Source organism: Leptonotus elevatus, chromosome 2, assembly GCF_054856555.1.
Source record: "Leptonotus elevatus isolate MCC_2025b chromosome 2, RoL_Lele_1.0, whole genome shotgun sequence".
NCBI lineage: Eukaryota > Metazoa > Chordata > Actinopteri > Syngnathiformes > Syngnathidae > Leptonotus > Leptonotus elevatus.
In genome coordinates, this window is record NC_141240.1 from 37,012,371 (window position 1) to 37,035,507 (window position 23,137).

Sequence of the window (23,137 nt, forward strand, 5' to 3'; positions counted from 1 at the left end):
TGTCTTGGCTGGAGGATCCATTACCTCCCTTGTCCAAAATCGACTCTCAAGAGAGCCATTTCACCGGAGAGATGCACTCTTGCGTCGCCCTCAGACGGGCCGTCTTTTGCATCATTGTTCCTTGGGTAGTTTTCAAAGTCTTCTGGTTAGAGCTTTTGCTGCTAACCAATGTTGTGCTAGTTTGTAGAACCCCCCCCCCCCCCCCCCCCCCCCCCCCCCCGTTGTCTTTGCCCGTCTGGTCCGTAAAAGGCCATTTCACAGTTAAATCCCAAGCAGCAGTCTTGTTTAGGGACGAGGCGAGAGACATCGAATGCTCTGTAGGGGGCCATTCACTCCAGCCAGATGCTAGACCATGAGTTTCCTTGCTTTCGGAAGCTTTTCAATCTCCTTTTTGCGTTGTGCCTCACTTTGCTTATTTTAAACTGCGCTTCATGCAACACGTTCTGATTAGCAGGAAACACTGCACTAGCTCAGATTGACCAGCTCTTTATGGCATGCAGCTAACACGACTATCCCAGTGCGAAAACTGGTCGTTTGAAGCATATAGTTGTTGCAGCAGTAGGACAAAGGATAGCTTGGAGAAAGCTGGAAAGATGATGAGCGGCGGAAGCTTGGAATATGACACTTGTGAGTGACCCCATGTACTACTTACATTTGATCGAGAGCATCTGATGTTAGCTGTATCAGTGACAGCATGGCTGGCTGGGGTAAAGGCCGCTTGTTGCCCCTCAGGGCCCCAGGACTGTCCCTTGACCTTTGGACATTTGGATCATGAACTGTAGGCCCAGGAGAGGCTTGAGCATCCACATAATGGATGCCAAGATACAAGTCAACGAGGAAAGAGTATCCTGCATTTACTTACAAGTGATTTACAAGGTTTTCATGTGAACAGGCATTTTGTTAGAGAAATACTCTGTGGAGGATACTTTTTCCATGACTTGCTTTCTGACGCAGCTTTGCTTTTCCTCTCTCTGTCCCCTGTCCTCTTTTCCTCACAGGCTGTTTTTGTCCGGCAGTTCAGCCTCTGGACTCCGGGGAAAGTAGACGGTTGCCTTGTGCTCCTCATAGCGGTCGATGTGCTTGAGGTGGACCACCATGTGCAGGGCGTAGGCCAGGACCAGCAGCAGGATGAGAGACGTCACCAAACCCATGAGGATGGCCGGCGTCAGGAAAGTGGCGCAGTCGCTGGCCGACGCAAACTTGTCCGACTGTACGTTGAAGGCTTGGATCTGAACGAGAAGTCGGAAAAGATGAGATCAGGCTGAATGAAAAAAGGACAAGTGGCTCTTACTGGGTTTAGCACGCGCAGGTTGAGACGGCCTAGCAGATGGCCGAGCACACTGAGTACAGACAGGCCAACAGACTGCCAAGCATACGCTAAAACAGACTGATGGCACACTAAAGGAAATGGCTGGCAAACACGGACATGCACCAAAGTACAAAATGGGATGGGGAAAAAAAATCCTCTTGAAATATGACTATTTCTGATATTAACGAGGCCAGGCCATGAAAAGTCTTAAAACTCACAATGCTGATTTATTCCAATTGATAGTTACACAAATCTACAATACAATACCATATATCAACACCTCACATTTCTGGAGATAATTACATTTTATCTTTTCATGGGACAACACTGAAGAAATGACGATGTACAGCTTATATAACAGTACACATTTATTCCCTCAAAATATTGACACTGGGAATTTTCACTTCAGGGTGGACTCACTTTTGTTGCCATTGGTTTAGCTGAGTTATTTTAAGGGGACAATAAATGTACACCGCTATATAAGCTGTACGCTGATTATGAAATGAAGTGTCATTTCTTCAGTGTTGTTCCATGAAAAGATACAATTAAATATCTAAAGAAATTCGAAGGGTGTACTCACTTTTGTGAAATAGTGTAGATCAGGTGCCACCAACATGGTGCCCATGGGCACCAGGTAGCACCTAAGGACCATGCACTTGAGTAGCCCATGGGCCTTTTCTAAGAATAGCTCAATGTGTTGTGTGTGTGTGTGTGTTGTTCTAAGAAACCTGTAACCTTTATCAAATGTCATTTTTTTTATGCCATTCGCTTTAAATCACATTTGCATTAGTGTAAATTATTTCATATTAATTTATACAAATTTGATACTTATAAAGCGCATATCAAACTGGTAGAAGCACACTGTAAAAACGTATGAAGAATTAACAGTGAATTTCTGTAAAATTGTAACATAAAAAAAACTTTAAATACAAACCAATGAAGTATTGTGTAATTTACTTTAATATGTTGTAAAACTCTGAACCAAACACAACTGTTGATTTGACAGTATGAAAATGTTGAAAAGATCACTTTTTTGGGAGAATTTACAAATTACTGTCATTTAAACAAAGATAAACTGCAAAAAAAATAAAAAATAACATTGATACAGTCAAAATTAGATTGTAAGAGTGTTTGAATAACACTTTTTTGTCTGCAGGCTCTTAAGGACAATTTTTTTTAAACCCTGTATTTTTTACAAAAAAAATCTGGCAGCTGTGGTTGCCAGAATTATTTTTGTAAAAATGTTGTTTGTTTGTTTTTGCAGTGAAAAGAAAAAAATGCTGACTTTCCTGTCATTTGAAAAAGCTTCTCTTATTTAACTTTTCTCAACACAAGTATTGCTACCAGGATCGGCGAGACCAGTCCCCGCTTTACTAAGTACGGCAGGTGAGAAACTAATTGTTATCACTGGCAGACACTGGTGGAAGCCTGTGATGACAACACCTGCGCACCCTTATGAGACTGTACCTGGAAATCGGTGAAAGTGATGTGCCAGTTGGCGGACGTGTCCGTGTGGGAGCTGGGCACCAGTAGAGTGTCATATTTGTGCAGACTGCTGACGTGTTGGCAGTGGTAGGACGACGTGGCGGGAGCGTAAACCTCGCTGGCGTTGAACGTGGCCTCCTGAGTCCAGTTGTAGTGGATGTGCACACTGTCCAGGGTGAACCAGTTTTGACCTGCTGCCTCGTAGAAGGTGTTTGACATTTGAAGCCTGAGGAAGAAGGCATACTTAAGATATATTTCAGAAACTCAACTCAGGGAAAGGAACAACATAGTTTTGTTTTGGATTCTGCTAGGCTCATGTGACGCCATTTGAAGTTATTAGTAGGAAACATGCTACATTAATGGCAATGCCATGGAATTTGGACTCAAGCCTTCCTGTGTAGAGTTTGTAAGTTCTCTCAGTACAGTGGGTTCACTGGAGACTCAAAAGTCATCCATAGCTGTGAATATGAGTTTGAGTGTACTGTGTATTTGTCTATATTGTACTGTATATGCCCTGAGATTGACTGCTGATCTAGGTGAATCCCACCTCTCTGGGATAGACTTAAACTCACCCAAGCTTGAACATTGCTTATTGTGCCATTGGAACTGAATGGATAATTTTGGGGTAAAAAATTTAGAATAACGGGTATGTGGAAAGATTTTTGATTGGGTGAAATATATCAAATTGAACGCCAAGGTGATTGAGTAAGGTGAACATTTTGAATCGGAACGATACAAGCCCCAACAACTTGAACCCCCAACCTCGGAAATGAGTAAGGAATATTGTTGGTGAAAAATGTGGAATTTTTGCTATGTGGGAATTGGGGAAATATTTAAAATTGATCCCAAGGTGAATTGATTGAGCTCAACATTTAGGTATGGGAGTGAATTGTTGAGCATCCCTCTGGAAATGAATAAGGAATTTTTGGATGGAAAAAAAGCATGGAAATGTGGTATAACTGAATATTTGGAATGAGGAAAGTAGAAGCACATCTGGTGTGATTTTTTGCAACACATTGAAATTACAATGGTGAGAATCGGTCGAAAAATGTGGAAGTAGTAGCACGTCAAAAAGTGTGAGGAAAAAAATAGCATTCTCTCTCTCTCTCTCTCTGTATATATATATATATATATATATATATATATATATATATATATATATATATATAGTATTTGTTGTATTTACAATTGTTGTCATTTTTAACGTCAGAATGATAAATTCACTTCAAGGGAGAAAAAGTTTAATAAAAAGAATAAAAAGTGTACCTGATTACTAGACCTCGCAAGTCTTCCACATCACCAAACTTTAATGAAAGCCTGTAGAAGAACAACAATCAAATGTCAATTCAGTTTTGTAGTCAAACAACATTATCAAGGAAAGCTCTCACCTCAGGGAGGCGCTACAGGTGTGTCATCGCAAGGATGAAACGGGTAAAAAAAATTCCCCACCCATGATCCATCTTAAACTCACACACACGCACTGACCCCACAGATTAACCCCTGACCTTAAACCCTGCTTCCTTTATCCACTTTCTGTGCAACATCCAATCCGTTTAAAACACTGTGCAAAAAAATAAAAATAAAAATAAAAAAATAAAATAAAATAAAATAAAAATAAAACACTGTGCAATATCCATATATTGTGCAATACTATTAAGCCAACATTTCGATTCTTTATCTTCATGCATTTTTATTCATCCTTTGTTGCATTTTATTTTATACACTTGTTTGCACTGGAGAAGGAGTTGATTTTAATCTCATTGTACGCATATAGCGACAACAAAATATATATTTTTAATCTAGTTAAAAGTAACCTTTAACCACATTAGGCATTTCTTCCCCCCGTTGAACGGAGCAGCAGTGCAAGAGTAAAAAATAATTATTCTTTACCAAGAAACTGTTACAGGCTGATAATGTATTTATTTAACAACGTGTGCTAACAAGGTCCTTATGTGCTTATTTGCAGATAAAAACAAAAAAAGAAATGCCACAAGTTGTGGCTACTTACGTGGCCTTCTCCTTGGTGCAGACTGAGCCTTTGGTGTCCACAGGTGAGTTGGCACTGAACACTTTCTCAGTTAGATCAATGAAGGTGTGATTCCTGTAGCGGATGGCCAGGCGCTTTGCCTTGAACAAAATGCAGGTCTTCCCATTGTAGGACACACTCAAGGGGCCGTACGGGCCCATAAGCGACTGCAGTAGCTTCCGCTTGCTGTGAGACATCCCTGCATGATGCCAAGTGAAAGGCTGGGTGAAGAAAGAAGAAATAATGCCTTAGAAGACACTCATTTCATAGTGTTTGTCTTGGCTGCCCCGTTAGGTATACGTTGAATTTTATTTTCCTTTTTTTTTTTTTTGTCAGAGTTTTGACATCTACGTGCTACCATGTCAATGTAATCTGCAGGGCCTTTAGAGTCAGTTGTGCTAGCCAATGTAACTTCGACTGAATCGGCAAGGGCAGTGTTTTTTGTTTCATTTCATTCAATCAGAATTTGAATCCCACTTGCAGGGTCAGGTGGCCAACAATGACCATTAGTTTTCCATCCTCTGATTGGTTGGTCAGAACAAGCCAAGTTCCACTAGAAAACCCATCTTTAGCCATTTGCATACATTCATATTAAACAGATATACTGTTCTGACATGTTATTAGATGAATTTGGTCATGCTAGAATACGAGTCATATCAGTCAGAAATTAATCATAGCAACTGAAACTCGCCTTCTGACCGTTTGAACGTGTCCCTCGGGGAGTCCTGTGGGGGTTGCTTTGGGAGTATGGGGTACCGAGCCCCCTGATACGGGCTATTCGGTCCCGGTACGACCGATGTCAGAGTTGGGTCCGCATTGCCGGCAGTAAGTCGAATTTCTTTCCTGTGAGGGTTGGACTCCGCCAAGGTTGCCCTTTATCACCGATTCGGTTCATAACTTTTATGGACAGAATTTCTAGGCGTAGCCGAAGCGTTGAGGGGGTCCGGTTTGGTGGCCTCAACATTGCATCTCTGCTTTTTGCAGATGATGTGGTGCTGTTGGCTTCTTCAAGCCGTGATCTCCAGCTCTCGCTGGAGCGGTTCGCAGCCGAGTGTGAAGCGGTTGGGATGAAGATCAGAGACCATGGTCCTCAGTCGGAAAAAAGGGTGGAGAGCCCTCTCCGGGTCGGGGATGAGATCCTGCCCCAAGTGGAGGAGTTCAAGTATCTTGGGGTCTTGTTCACGAGTGAGGGTAGGTTAGAGCGGGAGATCGACAGGCGGATCGGTGTATCGGTCCATTGAGGTGAAGAAGGAGCTGAGCCGAAAGGCAAAGCTCTCGATTTACCGGTCGATCTATGTTCCTGCCCTCAACTATGGTCACGAGCTGTGGGTCGTGACCGAAAGAACAAGATCCCGGATACAAGCGGCCGAAATGAGTTTCCTCCGCAGGGTAGCCGGGCTCTCCCTTAGAGATAGGGTGAGAAGCTCGGTCATCCGGGAGGGACTCAGCGTCGAGCCGCTACTCCTCCGTGTTGAGAGGAACCAGTTGAGGTGGCTCGGGCATCTGGTTCGGATGCCTCTTGGACGCCTCCCTGGGGAGGTGTTCCGGGCATGTCCTACCGGCGGGAAGCCCCGGGGACGACCCAGGACATGCTGGAGAGACTTCGTCTCTCGGCTGGCCTGGGAACGCCTTGGGATCCCGTCGGAGGAGCTGGCTGAAGTGGCTGGGGAGAGGGAAGTCTGGGCTTCCCTGCTAAAGCTGCTGCCCCCGCGATCCGACCCCGGATAAGCGGAATTGAAGACGGAACGGAACGGTAACTGAAACTCTGTTTAGTTTTGTCCTGGCTGGTTGGTCATCCTCTGTGACTTAATATCTAATTAGCTATTTGCTAGCTTTTATTTTTGCAAAGTAGTGGTGTAAAATGGACAAAAAGAGTGACACATTGGCAAGAAGCTTCTTCATAAGGCCTCTGCTTGGTTTAGTATGCATCAGGAATACTTTTCCACTGTGTGGAAAGCATGAAAAGTTGACTGACTCATGGTTCTTATTTTCATTTTATTTATTTATTTATTTATTTAAAATGGAGAAATACATTTCATTCATGATTTAAACTGTATTCTTTGGGGAGATTTTCCAAATGAAAGAAATTATGCTGAGCTTCAAAAAATAAATAAATAAATACAATAAAATACAAAAATGCAACGCATTATGCCTCGTACAATATTGTTAGCCCTTGTGAATGACGAGCAGAAATGCTGTCCCACTACACTTTATCCACTAGAGGGCGACAGTAACTGAAACATTCGTGGACTGAACAAGCACAATACTAATACAACTTTTACCCAATTGGAGAAAATTGGTAGACTAGTACTTAAACTAGTTGATTGAATTAATAAAAACTGGTCATTTTTGTTACATTACAATTGACATTGCCATTAAGTTCAATTAATCCTTTGAGAGTTTAATAATTGTCGCCCTAGCTCTAAAAAGTTTGTAATTAATTGACTGTTATAATTAGGGTCTAATTTGATTTCAACAGATGCTTCACTATAACCGCAAAGTGAGAGTGTTCCAATTAGAGTTGGATATGAGTCAGTCAGGAGCAGATGTGTGCTGTGAGGATTCACTGAGAAAAACATGATGTACAGTGCAGCAGCCTATACACCAGGATCTCCTCCATCGTTTTAATCTCTTTGCTCTGAGCCTACATCACATTGGAAGGCATTTGTGCTAATCCAGCACTCTTGTACAAGATATTTACTGCGACTTTTCTGTCATCATTTATGAATTACAGGGTCACGAAGGATAGTCATATGGTCCATATTGTTTTTCATGCCTGGAATAGTCACCTTTGTGAATGCATGATTTGAAAAGAAAAAGGAGCTCCACAGCATCCTTTAATCTATATAAAACAGATTTAAGCGCGGCATCAGTAGCATAGGGCCACACAGATGCGTCATTCAGAATGGTGCTGTGTGTGCGTGTGTGGCACACAAAGACGTTCGTCTGGTGAATGTGACACCAAGGAATATTCTCACATCCAAGGTCACGCACAGTGGGCAGAGTGCTTCGTTTGGTTTTCATGCACATACCAAGACGTGGCCGCACAGATGAAGACAAAACAGCAGAGAGCCAGCAAGCGAGAGGCACAAATGGTGTGGGTGTGTACCTGCAGGATTCTCCGGAGTGGGTTTTCATCTTCAGGCGTCAAAAAAACCTCTTCACTTCCTAAGCCATATTCTCCATCCTGACCTGAAAACACATTTGGCAGGGAAAGGTTACATCAGCATACACATTAAGCTGATCCCAACGCTGCTGTGCAGATTGCAACGTAATCATAAAAGTTCAGTTCAGCCCCCTTTCTCACAAACACACACGCATGCGACTGACACAGATGCACAAATAGATCCTGCCTACACCTCCGTGTTCAAGCTCCTCTCTATTTCCAGTTGTTTTGCGTCATCCCTGTGACTCATCAGCGTTGTTGTTTTTTTAAGCAACACCATTATTTACAAACATCCACATTTGGTTGCATCACTAGATCATCTAAATTGGAGCAGTGTTTATCTGTCTTTTTGTTAAGCCATCTAAATATAAACACGCATCCACCAGATTTGGGGTGCATAAAATAACATGCATCCCACTTCGGTTTGCATTACAGACAGTGAAGCAAAGATGTGTGTTAGGAGCCAAATGCATTTGTCAGCATGGCCGGCTTGATTGAATCAGGCCGTCCATCACGCCATGTTTGTCACTCACTTACTTGATGTGACTCTTGTGGCTTGTTTGGGGTTCTCTCTGCTGTGGAGAAAAAGACAAGACAACATGAGATTCTGAGCGCACGGCAAGAAATGACACAATAAATATTAATTTAAAATGATATTCTGTAATCAGGCATGTGCACAGATAGCCCCCGTAGTTGTGCTCCAGCACCAGCCATTTTACCCTGGAGCAATGTCTTGTAATCAATTTCTATAAGAATAAAATATACCCACTCTGTCATCAAGTTCCCACAAAAGTGCCTGGATATCAGATGAGTACTTTATTTGTATTATTGTGGCAATAGCTGCTCTGCAGTGCACACATGGGTGTGTAGACTTTTTAAATCCACTGTAGGGCTGGATTGGAGAAAACACTGAGTACTGACAAAAATGTCATTCAGTAACTCGCTAGGGCAATTCACAACTTTATATGACAGAAAAAAGGCCTATGTAACAGAATAAGTGTGACTAGACAAACAAAGAGTGGTTAAAACAGTACCATAGCAACTGACAACATCATCATCATAAGTTATCTTTACTTATGTAGCGCTTTCAAAGGGACATAGCAACTGCATCGCAACCACAAATTAAGAATGACTAGGCAAATACATCGTCATCATCATCATCATCACCAGGGACATAACTCCATAGCAACTACAAATATCATCACAATGGACATGGTAACTGCATGCCAACATCATCATCCTAAGGGAATTAAATAAGAGTGACTAGACAAAAAAGAGTAGCTAAAACAGTACCATAGCAACTGACAACATCATCATCTTAAGTTATCTTTACTTATGTAGCGCTTTCAAAGGGTCATAGCAACTGCATAGCGATTACAAATTAAGAATGACTAGGCAAATACATCATCATCATTAGGGACATATAAACTCCATAGCAACTACAAATAGCATCACAATGGACATCGTAACTGCATAGTAACTGCCAACATAATTATCCTAAGGGAGTGAAATAAGAGTGACTAGACAAAATAAGAGTGGCAAATACATCATCATAAAGGACATAGCAACTGCATGGCAACTACAAATATCACAACAGATATAGCAAATGCATAGTAACTGATCATCACCATAATGATCATCATCATATGGGATATAGCAACTGCACGACAACTACAAATATCAAAACAGGTATAGCAACTGCATAGTAACTGATAATTTCAACATCATAACAACACAATGACCCCACGATCCAACCCAAAGCACAGTCATAACATAATTTTGGCAGCGGGTACGCTTTTTTAGACTTGCCCCCATTAATGTCTGAGCACATGCTTGTCCATAATGTTTACGTGTTTTAGCAGGAATCTCAGTCATATAAAGTAGCTGGGCAAACAAAGAAATGTCTAAGTATTGTAATAAAGTGATTTGTGGTAATGATCAAACACGTTGACAACATCGCAAGACCATTTTATGTTTTCTGTACATATAAACTCAGATTATGACATATGACCCTTTCTTTCGGAAAGTCAATATTGCTTTGCATGGAAGCATTTGAGTCTCTGGTGGACTGCTAATTACTGATGTGGTACTGACCCATATATTGCTGCGGGGGCATAGCAGAAATGCGTTTCCTTCACGTGTGTGTCCCAAGCCAGCAGCTGCTCTCAGGCAGTCCTACACTGCCTCAGTCAAGCTAATCCTGTTCCTTTTAACGGTCCAATCAAAGACGTCACACAGAGGAAATTGGCTTACTGGGCGGCACTGGATGGGCTCGGTCTTCTTGTCTATATGCTTTGCTTGAACTCTGTGGTCTTTGCTGGTCTGTAGGTGATCATCAAGGACGCTCGCTAATCCCCACACATTAGCTTGGTGATAATTGACCTCTTAAAGACCTTTCGCAGGTAGCAGGACGTGTCAGCAACACTTCTTTATCAGTTGAAATGTTTATTCAGCTCACCGAATGACAGTAATTAAGAAACCATAGTTGTGCATAAACGCTGTGGGATCAAATGAGAGACATTGCTGGAATCAACGCATGTTGGAATAAATATTCATAACGAGTTCAAGCACTGAAAAGTCAGTCATGGTCACCTGATGTCAAAGAGTATTATCATGTTTAGCTTTATCTAGAGGTGCAACAATTAATTGTAAAATCGACAACAAATCAATCAGCAAATTTATCAACAACAGTTTTTTTTATATCCATTAATCACTTAGAGATCTCATTTTACATAAAATGTTTCCAAATGTTTGGAATTTCAGCCTTACAGAAGTAAATATCCAAAAATTTCTGTAGCCCTCCATGGAAAAAGATGGATTATCTTTGTAGTTGACCAAATAAGACATTTGCAAATGTCTGATTTTACTTTGGAACAGTTGTGTCATGGTCCCTGGAGAAGTGGGTATACTATCAATTTTCACTATTTTTTATTTTTTTTTAAGTAGTCCAGTAAAACGTCCTCTTTTAGAAATGGTGACATGTAAGAATTAAAAATCTGGCATTTGTACTTGCTCACAATAATAAAATTATCATGACTTGTTCAGAACAATTTGGTAACACAAGCAGCCAAATTATATGTCATAAAATAAATCACAATATTTAGTGAACAATGAACAAAAATAGTGAAGGACTGATCAGGGTGTATCTGGGCGGATTTAGAAGTGGGTTTACTCAATACTGACTGAAAAAGAAGTGGGTATACTCCATATACCCGTGTATACCCTGGACTACACCATTGCTTTGGAAGAACAATGATCAACATTCTTGCCTATTTTCTGACATGTTATGGTCCAAAAAAGTGTTAATTGAGTTTGATAATTGCATTTTTTAAATTATGTTTATACAATTATTCAATTATTAAAACAAATGATACAAAAAAAAATATTATACAATAATTGTTTGCTACAGCCTTAGTTTTGTCTCATATGGTGATTTTTACACTAATAGACAGAGCGATATAAGCTTAGTCCATTTACCAATTACCATTTGCCTGGTGCGCTCTTGGAAAATTAAATATATGTGACATCCATTTGTTTTTTTGTCTTTTTTAAATTCTGCTAAATGATGTAGTTTTGGCCACATTCATGGAGAAGAAAATCTTTTGACGTCAGTGAGATGTTTTTTCATTTCATTTCATTTTATAGTTGGTGGGTTTTGCCCAAAGGTTGTTGTTTTTTTCCTGGCTCTTGCATCCAAGTGCTGAGCACAATGACTCAGACACAGTTGACTATTCAGTGTTGTGCTTCACGGATAGGGAGTGTTAGAATTTACCTATAGAGCAGATAAACAGGATTGGGCTTGATGATTTAATTTGCTACATAGCGTGTGATTTGATGACAACACTTGTATTAATTTTCTTTGCATAACAATAGTACTTTTTCCTTTTTTTTTACTGCTATTTAGAACATTTCCTTGACAAAGGCCCCAATTCCATCTGAGGAAAATCAGCCCCAAAGCACGAGGTAGGGTGTTTTTTTGTTGTGTTTTGTTTTTCGCCTAACATCTGACCATGACTCATTTTCCACAAGCGTTTAGGAGATTTCAAGTATGTTTTTGCAAAAATTTCCAAACCAAGGCTGTCCATCTGAAAGAACTGCAAACAGTATCGCAGGGTGCCAAATGTATTCGTGTAAGAGTCTCAGCGGTCTGGGACAGGTATCCGCCCATCTGGTGCAGTTCCCACCTGGGCAATGTTATGTAGTTCGGTGCCAGGTGGATTAGGATTAGTGGTGAACACAGGCCAGGTTGACTGGAGTCTGACCACGGAGAGACAACGGCCACAAGCAAAATGAAGAGATTAACGAAGATTAATGAGTATCCTGGACTGTACGAATGCTAGCTGACCATTTCAAGCAACAATTCAACGGGAAAACAAGCAAAACGTTGCCAGTGCATACATGGCCATGTCATGTACCTTCCCTCCCCAAAGCTTCTTCTCCCCAACCTACATTCACTGGTTTGCCATTAACTCCCTAAGCAGTAGACTCACAATTCAATACAAATACGTGTAGCGTTTTCCCTTAAAATTGCATTAAAATAATGGCAGTTTTCTATTCTCATATTTTTCTCATTTCCAATTTCTAGTGCCTGATCGTAAAACAGCCACCTTACTGTACTGATAGCTTAAAATATAACATGCTTACACGCTAACCCAGGCTGACTTGCATTTCAGCTGCTGCTGAATTAATTCAAAATGAGAACTTACTATCACAAATTTAGGCCCTATATTTTGACTAGGAACGGTGATGATTTAATGCTAGTTGCTAAAACTGGTGTAGAAATGCAGTCCAAAATATTGCTTGTTTCAAGTCAGCCTTAACTTCACTAATCAGGTACTGTAGGTTCCCACTTTGAAGAAAAACAAGCTGAACCATGCCAAGCCAAGGGCTTGATGATGGCTTAGCTGCAGATTGGAGTAGCTCGTCTCAGTCAAATATCAGCTACAGAGAGGAAAAGAAAAGGGAAAAAAAAGGGAAGAACGAAAACAAAATAAAACGTAGCTCTCTCCATCCGTCACACCTAGCCAGGCCTCAGCTGGCCAAAAGGGACCAGAGGAGTGCACAAGTGCTAGCTAAAGCCCTGCCGTTTGTTCTCGTGCCAGTTTTGCGAGGTCAGCAACCCAGGACTGCTGCTGCCGCGTCATTGGCCGAGCCTGTCACACGGTGCCTAAGTGCTGAACATGCCCTTTTATATAATGGACACCACCCCTTTGGCTCACCTCACTCCCTCTTGAATATGTCTCTGAAATTTGAACACGCCCGCCAATGTGCCACCTGATGTCATGAGGATGTTATGATTTGAGCACAAAGGACTCTGGGGGACGAGAGAACATATCTGTCACATAAACGTTCACGTTGTTGCTTTTTGTATTTGAGCAGGAATTTATGACGCGCTGAGAGAAACCTCAGCTAAGGACCCTCGGCATACTGATGAAAGTGTCATTCAGTAACTCTCGCTTAGGACAATGCACAATTCTAAGACAGGAAAAAAAGGCCTAAAACTAGACAACCTCAGAGTGGCTTGCACAGTACCATAGCAACTGCATTGCAACAGACATCATCATCATCGTAAGCGAAATAGCAACTGCAGAGCATCTATGAAATAAGAGTGACAAATACATCATCATGATCATACATGACATAGTAACTGCATAGCAACTACAAATATCATCGCAACGGATATAGAACTGCATAGTACCTGAAAACACCATCATCATAAGGGACGTTAGCAAGTGCAAATATCACAACAGACATATCAACAACGTCAACATCATAACTACACAATGACCCCATGATCCAACCCAAAACAGAATTCATAACATAATTTTGGCAATGGGTGTTTTGGGGACTTGGGCACCATCAATGTCTGAGCAACAATTTATGAAACAGTACAAACATGCATAAAACTTCATAAGTGCTGGACAATTAGCTGACATTTGTCACACACATAACGACCAGAGGGCAAACATAGACTACATTTTTAACAATCCACGAATTATCTATTGCAGTGGTTCTCTAACGTTTTTCCACCATGTAAAAAACATGAAAATGAAGTAACATAAGAATAGGAGTTTATCAAAAGGAGTGGAATTACCCCTAAAAAGTGTATTGTAAGATACTGTAAAATTATGAACAGTTTGAACATTAACACTGCACATAAATATTTTCAGCTATCTGATGATCAATTGTGTGCCAGTACTGTATTTGGTGCAATACAACGCACGCTAGTATCAAGTTCTCTGCATCATTTGTCCATCATTTGATGATGCAGAGTCTTCATTTGTGATTCGGGTCTGATTCAACTCCCTGCTGAAAGTCCTGTACTGGTCATTTAATGAATTTAATACCTATGTCATATTAACAGCTCTACTTTAAAGCAAATGACTACATGAATGTGTCATATAAGCACTCATAATATGAGTTGCACTAAAATTATATGGGGCCACATGGTAGAATATGAGACTAGCATGTCTGAGTGGGTTTTAGTCCCTGCTTTGAGCCCTCTATGTGGAGTTGGCATATGTTCACTCTGTTGAATTTTGAACTCAACATTCCATAGAAATGCATGTTAGGATAATTGAATACCAAATTGAACATGTTTTCCATCCATCTGCGATAATGGTAAGGTAACCATCATATAGGCATAAAACAAAGTCTTGTAGCTACAGGTGTATCTTTCCTCTCAATGAAACAATGATGGATGACTAAAGTGCAGAACCACATTATGGGAGGTTCAATTCTGGGCAATAACTATGAAATCACAAGTATTTCCTCCTCTTAAATAGATCAATCAAGACCTGAAATGCCGTGTTGAACATTTCTTGGTATGGGCTGAATGCTGCCTCACTCCATCATTGAATTGTTCATTTATTTTTATTTTAATACCAGGAAGAAAGTTTGGATCAAATCTCTTTTTCTGTACAGTGTTCCTTCGCGGTTCACTTTCCGCGGCCTCGCTGTATCGTGGATTTTTTAGTGCAATTTTGCATGCTTTTTTTTTTTTTTTTTTACAGTAATGTACCTTTTTTATGAAGGTTTGAACATTGAGAATGTTTGAACAAGAGAGAAATGTGAGAACATGTAAACGCCTCGATTAGTAAAGTGTATAAACTATGTGGTGAGGGGTTTTAGAGCCTTAAAACATTTATAATAAATGTAAAACATAACGCTAACTACTTTGGGGATTTCATTTATTGCGGGTATTTTTCAACAACCCGGCTACAGAAGCTCGCTCTTGGGACACGGAATGTCACCTCTCTGGCGGCGAAGGAGCCCGAGCTGGTGTGTGAGGCAGAGAAATTCCAACTAGATATAGTCGGACTCTCCTCCACACACGGCTTGGGCTCCGGTACCAATCCTCTCGAGAGGGGTTGGATTCTCTTCCACTCTGGCGCAGAGCAGGTGTGGACATACTTATTGCCCCCCCAGCTTGGCGCCTGCACGTTGGGGTTTACCCCCGGTAGACGAGAAGGTAGCCTCCCTCCGCCTGCGGGTGAGGGAACGGGTCCTGACTGTTTGTGCATATGCACCAAACAGCCGTTCAGAGTACCCACCCTTTTTGGAGTCCTTGGAGGGTGTGCTGGAGAGCGCTCCCCCTGGGGACTCCCTCGTTCTGCTGGGGGACTTCAACGCTCACGTGGGCAATGACAGTGGGGCGTGATTGAGAGGAACCCTGATCAGAAACCGAGAGGTGTTCTGTTATTGGACTTGCCCATAACAAACACCATGTTCAAACATAAGGGTGTCCGTATGTGCACTTGGCATCAGGACACCCTAGGCCGCAGTTCGATGATCGACTTTGTAGTCGTGTCATCGGATTTGAGGCCGCATTGTTTTGGACACTCGGGTGAAGAGAGGGGCGGAGCTGTCAACTGATCACCACCTGATTGCGGGGGAAGATGCTGGTCAGACCTGGTAAAACCAAACGTATTATGAAAGTTTGCTGGGAACATCTGGCAGAACCCCCTGTCAGAAAGAATTGCAATGCCCACCTCCGGCAGAACTTCTCCCTTGTACCGGGTCCGAGTGGACCATGTTTTGCGCCTCCATTGTCGAGGTGGCTGATTGGAGCTGTGGCTGTAAGGTGGTAAGGGGGACCGGAGGGTGTGCTCCAACTATAGAGGGATCACACTCCTCAGCCTCCCTGGTAAGGTCTATTCAGGGGCGCTGGAGAGGAGGGTCTGTCATCCGGGAGGGACTCAGGGTCGAGCCGCTGCTCCTCCGCGTGGAGAGGAGCCAGTTGAGGTGGCTCGGGCATCTGGTCGGATGTCTCCTGGACGCCTCCATGGAGAGGTGTTCCGGGCATGTCCCACAGGCGGGAGGCCCCGGGGACGACCCAGGACATTCATTAGTCATTAGTTTCTGGATCAATAGAATAATAAATTTGATTGACAGATTATTTCAACTATTAGCTGTTGCTTTTTTTTACTCTTATGTTTCCACTAATCACAGATTGATCTGATGCAAATCCAAGATTTTTCACATGTAATCTGTTGCTCTATTTAGGTCAGTGTGCCAGTGTTTGAAAGGATAATTTCTAGGATATATTTAAGCACATGTTGACACTCCCACCCCCCCACAACCTGACTAGACAGCAAAATATGGTTTAACACTTAATCTTGACGCAACGCCACTTTGTTGCCCTCCTTAGCAACAAGGGCATGCGAGAGTAAGTCTGCATTTGCAGGTCAGATGTCACACAAAAGTCCTTTGGATGTTCAGTTTCTTCTGGGGGATTTGCTGTCATATAATTGGCTTGTAATTCAAGAAATCAGGACATTCCAACATGCCCGAGAAATGCAATGGATCCAACATTATCCATCATGTTGCCACATTTTGTTTAGTAACACTTTCTTTAGTAATACTTAAGGATTGCGTTTAGAAAATAAAAGCAGCAATTTTTAAATACACGGAGAAAAGCTCAAAATCTGCATAAAATGTTTTATGTGTTATTACTTTTGTCATTCTTAACATACTGAATTATATTTGAAAAATGTGCATCTGTATGTTCTACCACCTTTAATCTGCAATATCTGCATATATTTATACTTTTAATGCCATGACTTTCTCTCTTGCTTCTCTTTCAGCCAATCAGATGCTATTTGGGAGTTTTTAGAAAAAGCGAGGCGCACAAGGCTGCTCTTACATAACAACGTGGTGAGTGTGTCAGAGCTGAAAATGATGCTGCAACTTGGGGACCCGACAAGGAGCTGTCACTTTACTAGGGTTATGCACAATGTTTGATCCCGGACATATGGGATCAAACTTCAGACTACTCTTCACATGAAAGTAATGCAGCAGATGGCTGTGAAAGTTTAAAACAAGTTAGATGGAGATGTTATTCGAGCAATGCCATAAACAAATAATTTCTTTACCATGTTGCAACAGTACAGCACTTTAAGTGCGCATTGTACGGTTGTTGCTTTTACTATGAGAAAATACTGTAGAATGTATGTCATTTTTCATAGCCAGTCAAAAAGAGCAATTCTGGAATCATGATAATCATTATTACTATCAGGACATTATTATTATGAGGCCCAAAATAGGGGCAAAAAAAATACTTTTTTTTTTTTTACATTAGTAAATTAAGGCCATCCGTCCATCAAATTCATTTTCAATACACTTGTTTCTCCTGAGCCACAACAGTTGATTGCAAATAAGCCGCATTGCGAATAAAGCATTGAAAGGGAATTCATCCCACACAAGTTTTACCCAGTGGGGCTCTGAGGTCTACAGACTCGGGTCAATTAGTAAAAGCAAACGTGGTGAAGCTGCATTTAACTTTGTGCTGAACGCAAATGTAATGAACTGCCAATAGAGGTGAAGTTAGTGAGTAGGCTAAATGCTTTTAAATCCACGTTTTTGTTTTTTGGTTTTAAATTGCTCTTTTCTCCCATACCGTTGATTAAGGTATTTGTAAACATTTTTAAATCTTTTTATTTCCTTTTGCTTATTTTAGAAACCAACATTTATTTATTTACTTAAGTCTTCTGTTAACGTGTTTAAATGTTGTCAATGTTCGTTCTTTAAGTAATTTTGCTGTTGTGCTTGTAAATGCATTTAGGTCAATGGATGTTAACCTGGGGTTTGATCAAACCCCAGGGGTTCGGCGGTGGTCAAGTCACCCACCTGACTCATATGATTCGTGATGACACAATGTTGTTAATGTTGCAGTGAATTTGTTTGCTCAATAGTCAACTTGTGGCTGTTGTGATGATACATCATGTGATTTTTTTATTATTTTATAAAAATATGGTGTTCCACAGGGTTCAATTCTGGGGCCTCTGCTGTTTTCATTGTATCTACTGTCCCTGGGTTCCATCTTAAGAAAACAGCACTGGTTGTTGTAAAGTGCTCTGTAAATAAAGTTGAGTTGAGAAATGAAAGTCAGTGTCCTAACTGCATGAACTGCATTTGCAATCGAGCTATCGAGCAAAATTAGAGGAACACTTCTTTAAGATGCATGCAGATACAAGAACACAACACTTGCTTCAAGGTGACGAGAGCCAGATTTGATGAAAAGGCTACTCTCCCTGTTCATTTTGCTCACCAATAAACCCTATAACATAGGGTCTCAAATTTGGAAAAACAAACATTTTATTTTTCAATAAAGAAGGATTTGGTGAATGTACATAAGAATCTAGTGGGGTTGGTTTGGTACCTCCAACAAGTTTAAGAACCAATAGCTTTGATGTTGTCTTTGCTTGCATTTGTTGTTGATAATGTGCTATATAAATAAAGCTTCCTTACTGTGTGACAGTCTACACTATCAAAAGCAACTTGAAGCCTGCCTCTCGGCAAGTATTTTCAATTTTCTTTTGGTCCGCAGGGGGACTTGGAGCGTGACCCTCCAGTTCCAAAGATCAAGTCTCTACAGATCAAGTACAGCAGGACCTGACCTGTCGTGCCCCTTTGTTTATGATGTATCTGTCCATATCGGCCTTTTATTGGTGAATGTAATCGTGTCAAGTGTTCATTCAGTTTGAGGAATTTGTGCCACCCAATTGTTGTAAGCCATCACACAAAGCATGACATAGTTTCCAAAGCCTGACATGGCTTTGGTTCAATACTATTGGTTGTGTCTGTGATGACTGTGAGCAAGCGTGTCCCATAGCTGCCGGCTCAGTCTCGACCTCGTAACACTGTTGTAAGTGCCTCTTGCATTGGCCCCTGAATGTTTGATCCAAATTTGACCTGCAGGATTGCAACATGCAGACATGTCTGGCTACAATTCCCTTCCCCAATCTCCACCCCCCCCCCCCCCCCTCTCGCTCTGTCACCCCCTCCACCTCTACTGCCCCTCCTCCCTCCTGCTTTCTCTCTCTCAATGACTGCATCAGTAAATTGACTCCAACAGACCACCCCCGATGCATCCTCTCCTCCCTGTCCCATCCTTGTTTACCTTCTGTCCATGTCCCACTCTCCTCCCTTTGTATGTCCTCGCAACCCCTCTCCAGCCTCATTTAGTGTCCTCGTTTGGGACCAACACTACTCTACGTAGGACAAGCGCTTCATCTGTGATCGATGAGTGGCGTCTGATGCAGTCCCCAACACTGAGGCAAACAAAGGCTTGCAGTGCAGCCCTCTCTAAACACCTTCACCATTTATGACAGCGCCAAGGTGAGATGGAGAGGCAAAGACAATGAGGAGGAATACAAAGGAAAGAATTAACCTTACATCCCCACAACACACACACACGCACGCACACACATCTTGTGCTCATAGCGATGGAGAGGAGGATGTCTTTACCTTCTGTCCAAGATTTCAGGCACTTCATCGTAGGTGAGTCCCGGCTGCAGCTCTTCCTCGGCCAGAGTCAGAGCAGGCCGGCTGAGAGCAGACAGCAAGGCGAAGGAGCACAGGAGGAATGCGTGTGCAGCCATTGAGACAATGAGAGGAGACTGCCGCTGCTGGAGCGCCGCTTCATAATCTGCTCTCCGAGCGGCGCCTGGTTCCCAGCTCTTGTGAGCAGCACCCGCCGCGGCCAATCAGCGACGAGCGCAGAGCATCGGCGTGCGTCACAGTCCCCTCGCTGCACCCTCCTCCTCCTCCTCCTCCTCCTCCTCCTCCTCCTCCTCCTCCTCAGCTTGTTTCACGCTGCTCACCCTCCCACATCCACTCCTGTGCTCACCATCCACTCTGCCTCCGGCATATACACAGGTAGCTGCAGGCCAGTCCCACATATAGGAAGCGTCTCGCTGCATTTCACAATCCCGTCATACCTTTGCCGACTCCAATGTCACGCTCACGTCACAAAGCCACGCACACGTGCAAAAACCTGTGAAAGTCAAGGTCAGCTCACAGAGGGAGAAGGGAAGATGTTGACAAGGAGAGGGGAAAAAAAGCAGAGCCACGACTGCATGACCTAGATCTCCAGTGTGCTGCCACAAAAGCAGAATTAATTCACTTGATCTATGCGTTGCTGTGAGCCCGCAGCGGAGGAAATTGTCCACTGAGGCTGCAAATATGGATGACAGCAGCAGCTGAGCAGCAGTGGGACGAGACAGGAGGGAAGGTCCGACCCCCGGTGACCCAGACCACGGTTTCAATTCATCTGTCATGAGTTTGCAAAGATCTCATCGTATCTCGCATTTCCATAACCGATGAGCAGAATATCAAGAGCGGTTATATAACAAATATTTTGACCTATTATCGTGGGAGATTTTCTCATCGATGCATGGCAAGTGAGTCACGTTGATTCCGTCTGTCGTTTTTCCTCTCACAAAAGCAGTGCTTGCTCATTTATAATATCAACAATGATACCTATATTGTGGAGATGCAACTTTCAGATATGATCAACAACATATATCCAGAAATGACCAATAGCCTCAGTTTTCTTTTCTAAACTAAAGTTATTTTCCTCACACTTTCAGTTTATATTTGTTCACATTGATTTTTTTGAGTAATATTAATAGTAATATTAATAATTATTATTATTTTAAACTTCCTTGCGCTTAACTACTGTATTTGTCTATGCTTACAGGTGTTGTTTTTCCTTGTGTAAAGCACATTGAGTTACCTTGTGTATGAAATGTGCTATACAAATAAATTTGCCTTGCCTATGAAGCTAATTGTTACAAAATTGATGAAATGGTCAAGTAATATCAATATGTACGGTGTACCTATACAGTCCATCTTCTGCAGCCACACTTTTTGCCAATCTGCATTTATAAAAAAAACAAAAAAAATAATTGTCTTAAAATCATCACCAAGATCAATTCAGTCGTATTTTTGCCAAGAATATTCACTCACCTGCCTTGACCGCTACTTTGATATGACCTTGGTCCTGTCACGTTTGACCATGGTGGTCAACCCAAAAGCAGGGAAGCAAAAGAGGGACAGGTGTGCTCTTAAATAACATCATTTAATTTAAAGAAAAACAAAAAGCAATCAATGTAGTGGGATAATCAAAAATAAATATAAACGATGTCCAAAACAAGATACAAAGTACAAATCACTAATAGGGGTAAACTTATTCACACTAAAAGAAACCAGTGAAGACTCACAGGATCAAGAAATAAGATGTGACAAAGTCAATAAACCGATAAAGACTTAAAAAAAGAAGCGAACTAAATAAAAACTGATGAGACAACTGAGGGAGCTGATTGGAGGACACACGGGACCGGGTTGGCAAACACAGGTTAACACGATTACCTAACGAGAGACACAAACCTAAAACAACTGACCAAAAGCAAAATTCAACAAGACCCCAGATCATGACTAGCTTCCAGCTTCAACAGCTTCCATTCTATCACAAAGTTGAAAACATAATGTGATTAAGAATGGTCAAAAAACGCTCCTAAACACAATCTTAAACCTTGTGGAAAGCCTTCCCAGACCAAGACGAGTTGAATCTGATATACAATGCTCAAATTAAAATACTACCATGCAATACAAAAGCCATATATCAACACCCAGAAATCCTGCGGCTTCTCTGTGCCCACAAAGTGGAAAAGCGTGCTGTGGTCTGACGAGTCCACATTTCAAATTACTTTTGGCAATCATTGATGTTGTATACTCCATGTGAAAGAGGATTGTTGTCACTGTAAAGTCCGACAGCCAGCATCGGAGTAACTTTCATCAGTGAATCTACCATCAATTCCACTTTTACATAAATCCCTTGCCTGGTGAGCCTATTGTGTTGAGAATAAAGAAAGAAAATCATGATAACAAATATTTTTGACAAAATGAGAACATATACAATTTGGTACTCAACCCATTTCAAACTGCAAAATTCTGCATTGCCCTAAGCGTCATTCTCGTGAGATAGTCATAAAAACGTCAATATAATCTCCGCAAACATTAATTATCTACATGGCTGCTAAATGATGAATCCTTTCCTTGAGGAAACTACGATATCAAGCGTGCGAAACGACAACATGAAGGTTCAACAATTTAGTGTTCAAAGAGGCTGGAGTGTCGCGGGGGCCAAGACGGGTCATGTGTGCCTCGCGGGGCTCACAGTAACAGGAAGTGACTAAAGGCTGTCTCAGCCTGCTGCAGTCACTTCAACGGGCCAGTGTGTCAGTCTGCTTGCAGGGAAAGTGCAAAGTAGACCGTCAGCGCTGTCAGCGCAGACTGACGTAAAGCACGTTCGAGAACATCCAGGTTGAACCAGGATATTCCCACCCATGGCTCGCCAAGTCATATAGAAAAGCATAGATTTAGTGTGATGCTTGTGGGTTTTTTTTAGCTTTGTTTCTGTTACTAGTTGTTTTTGAAGCACCGAGCTTCTACTTTTGTTCACCCAACTTTGTGTTTGGCCTTGTCTCAGTGAGTCATGCAGCATTTGCCATTATGAAACAGATCGAACAGAAAAGGCCGAGGGGGGGTCACTATCTATTTATAGGTATGATCTCATATCCAACTTATTATTTTTTTTTAATCCCGCTCTTCATACCCACACAGAACACTCATGCTAGTGGTGATGTAACAGGTTTGTGGCGTTTCACAGCAATGTGTTGATATTAATAGATGACTGCTAATCTTTCACTGACCACTTGTCATCAACGTTCACGCTCAGATGGCGTGGGAGGTTCCGTGCCTTCTAAATGTGCACATGTGCAACAATGATGCAATAAGTGGGAATCAACTTGCTAAGTTCAAAACACAGCAAGACAAAGAGACATTGCTTCATATTTAAACAAACCGT

At 41.8% G+C, this 23,137-nt stretch overlaps 1 protein-coding gene across 1 annotated transcript; it reads right to left on the reverse strand.

Moving 5' to 3' along the window:
* Nucleotides 1-222: 222 nt before the first annotated feature.
* On the reverse strand, nucleotides 223-19,969 carry atp6ap1lb (ATPase H+ transporting accessory protein 1 like b). Its single transcript, XM_086070037.1, has 7 exons — nucleotides 19,735-19,969; nucleotides 8,524-8,561; nucleotides 7,930-8,012; nucleotides 4,803-5,041; nucleotides 4,061-4,111; nucleotides 2,777-3,020; nucleotides 223-1,229 (listed from the first exon to the last, which is right to left on the reverse strand). The coding sequence occupies exons 1-7, from the start codon at nucleotides 19,866-19,868 to the stop codon at nucleotides 993-995; spliced, it is 1,026 nt and encodes a 341-aa protein (XP_085926163.1). The 5' UTR covers nucleotides 19,869-19,969; the 3' UTR covers nucleotides 223-992.
* Between the last annotated feature and the right edge of the window lie 3,168 nt (nucleotides 19,970-23,137).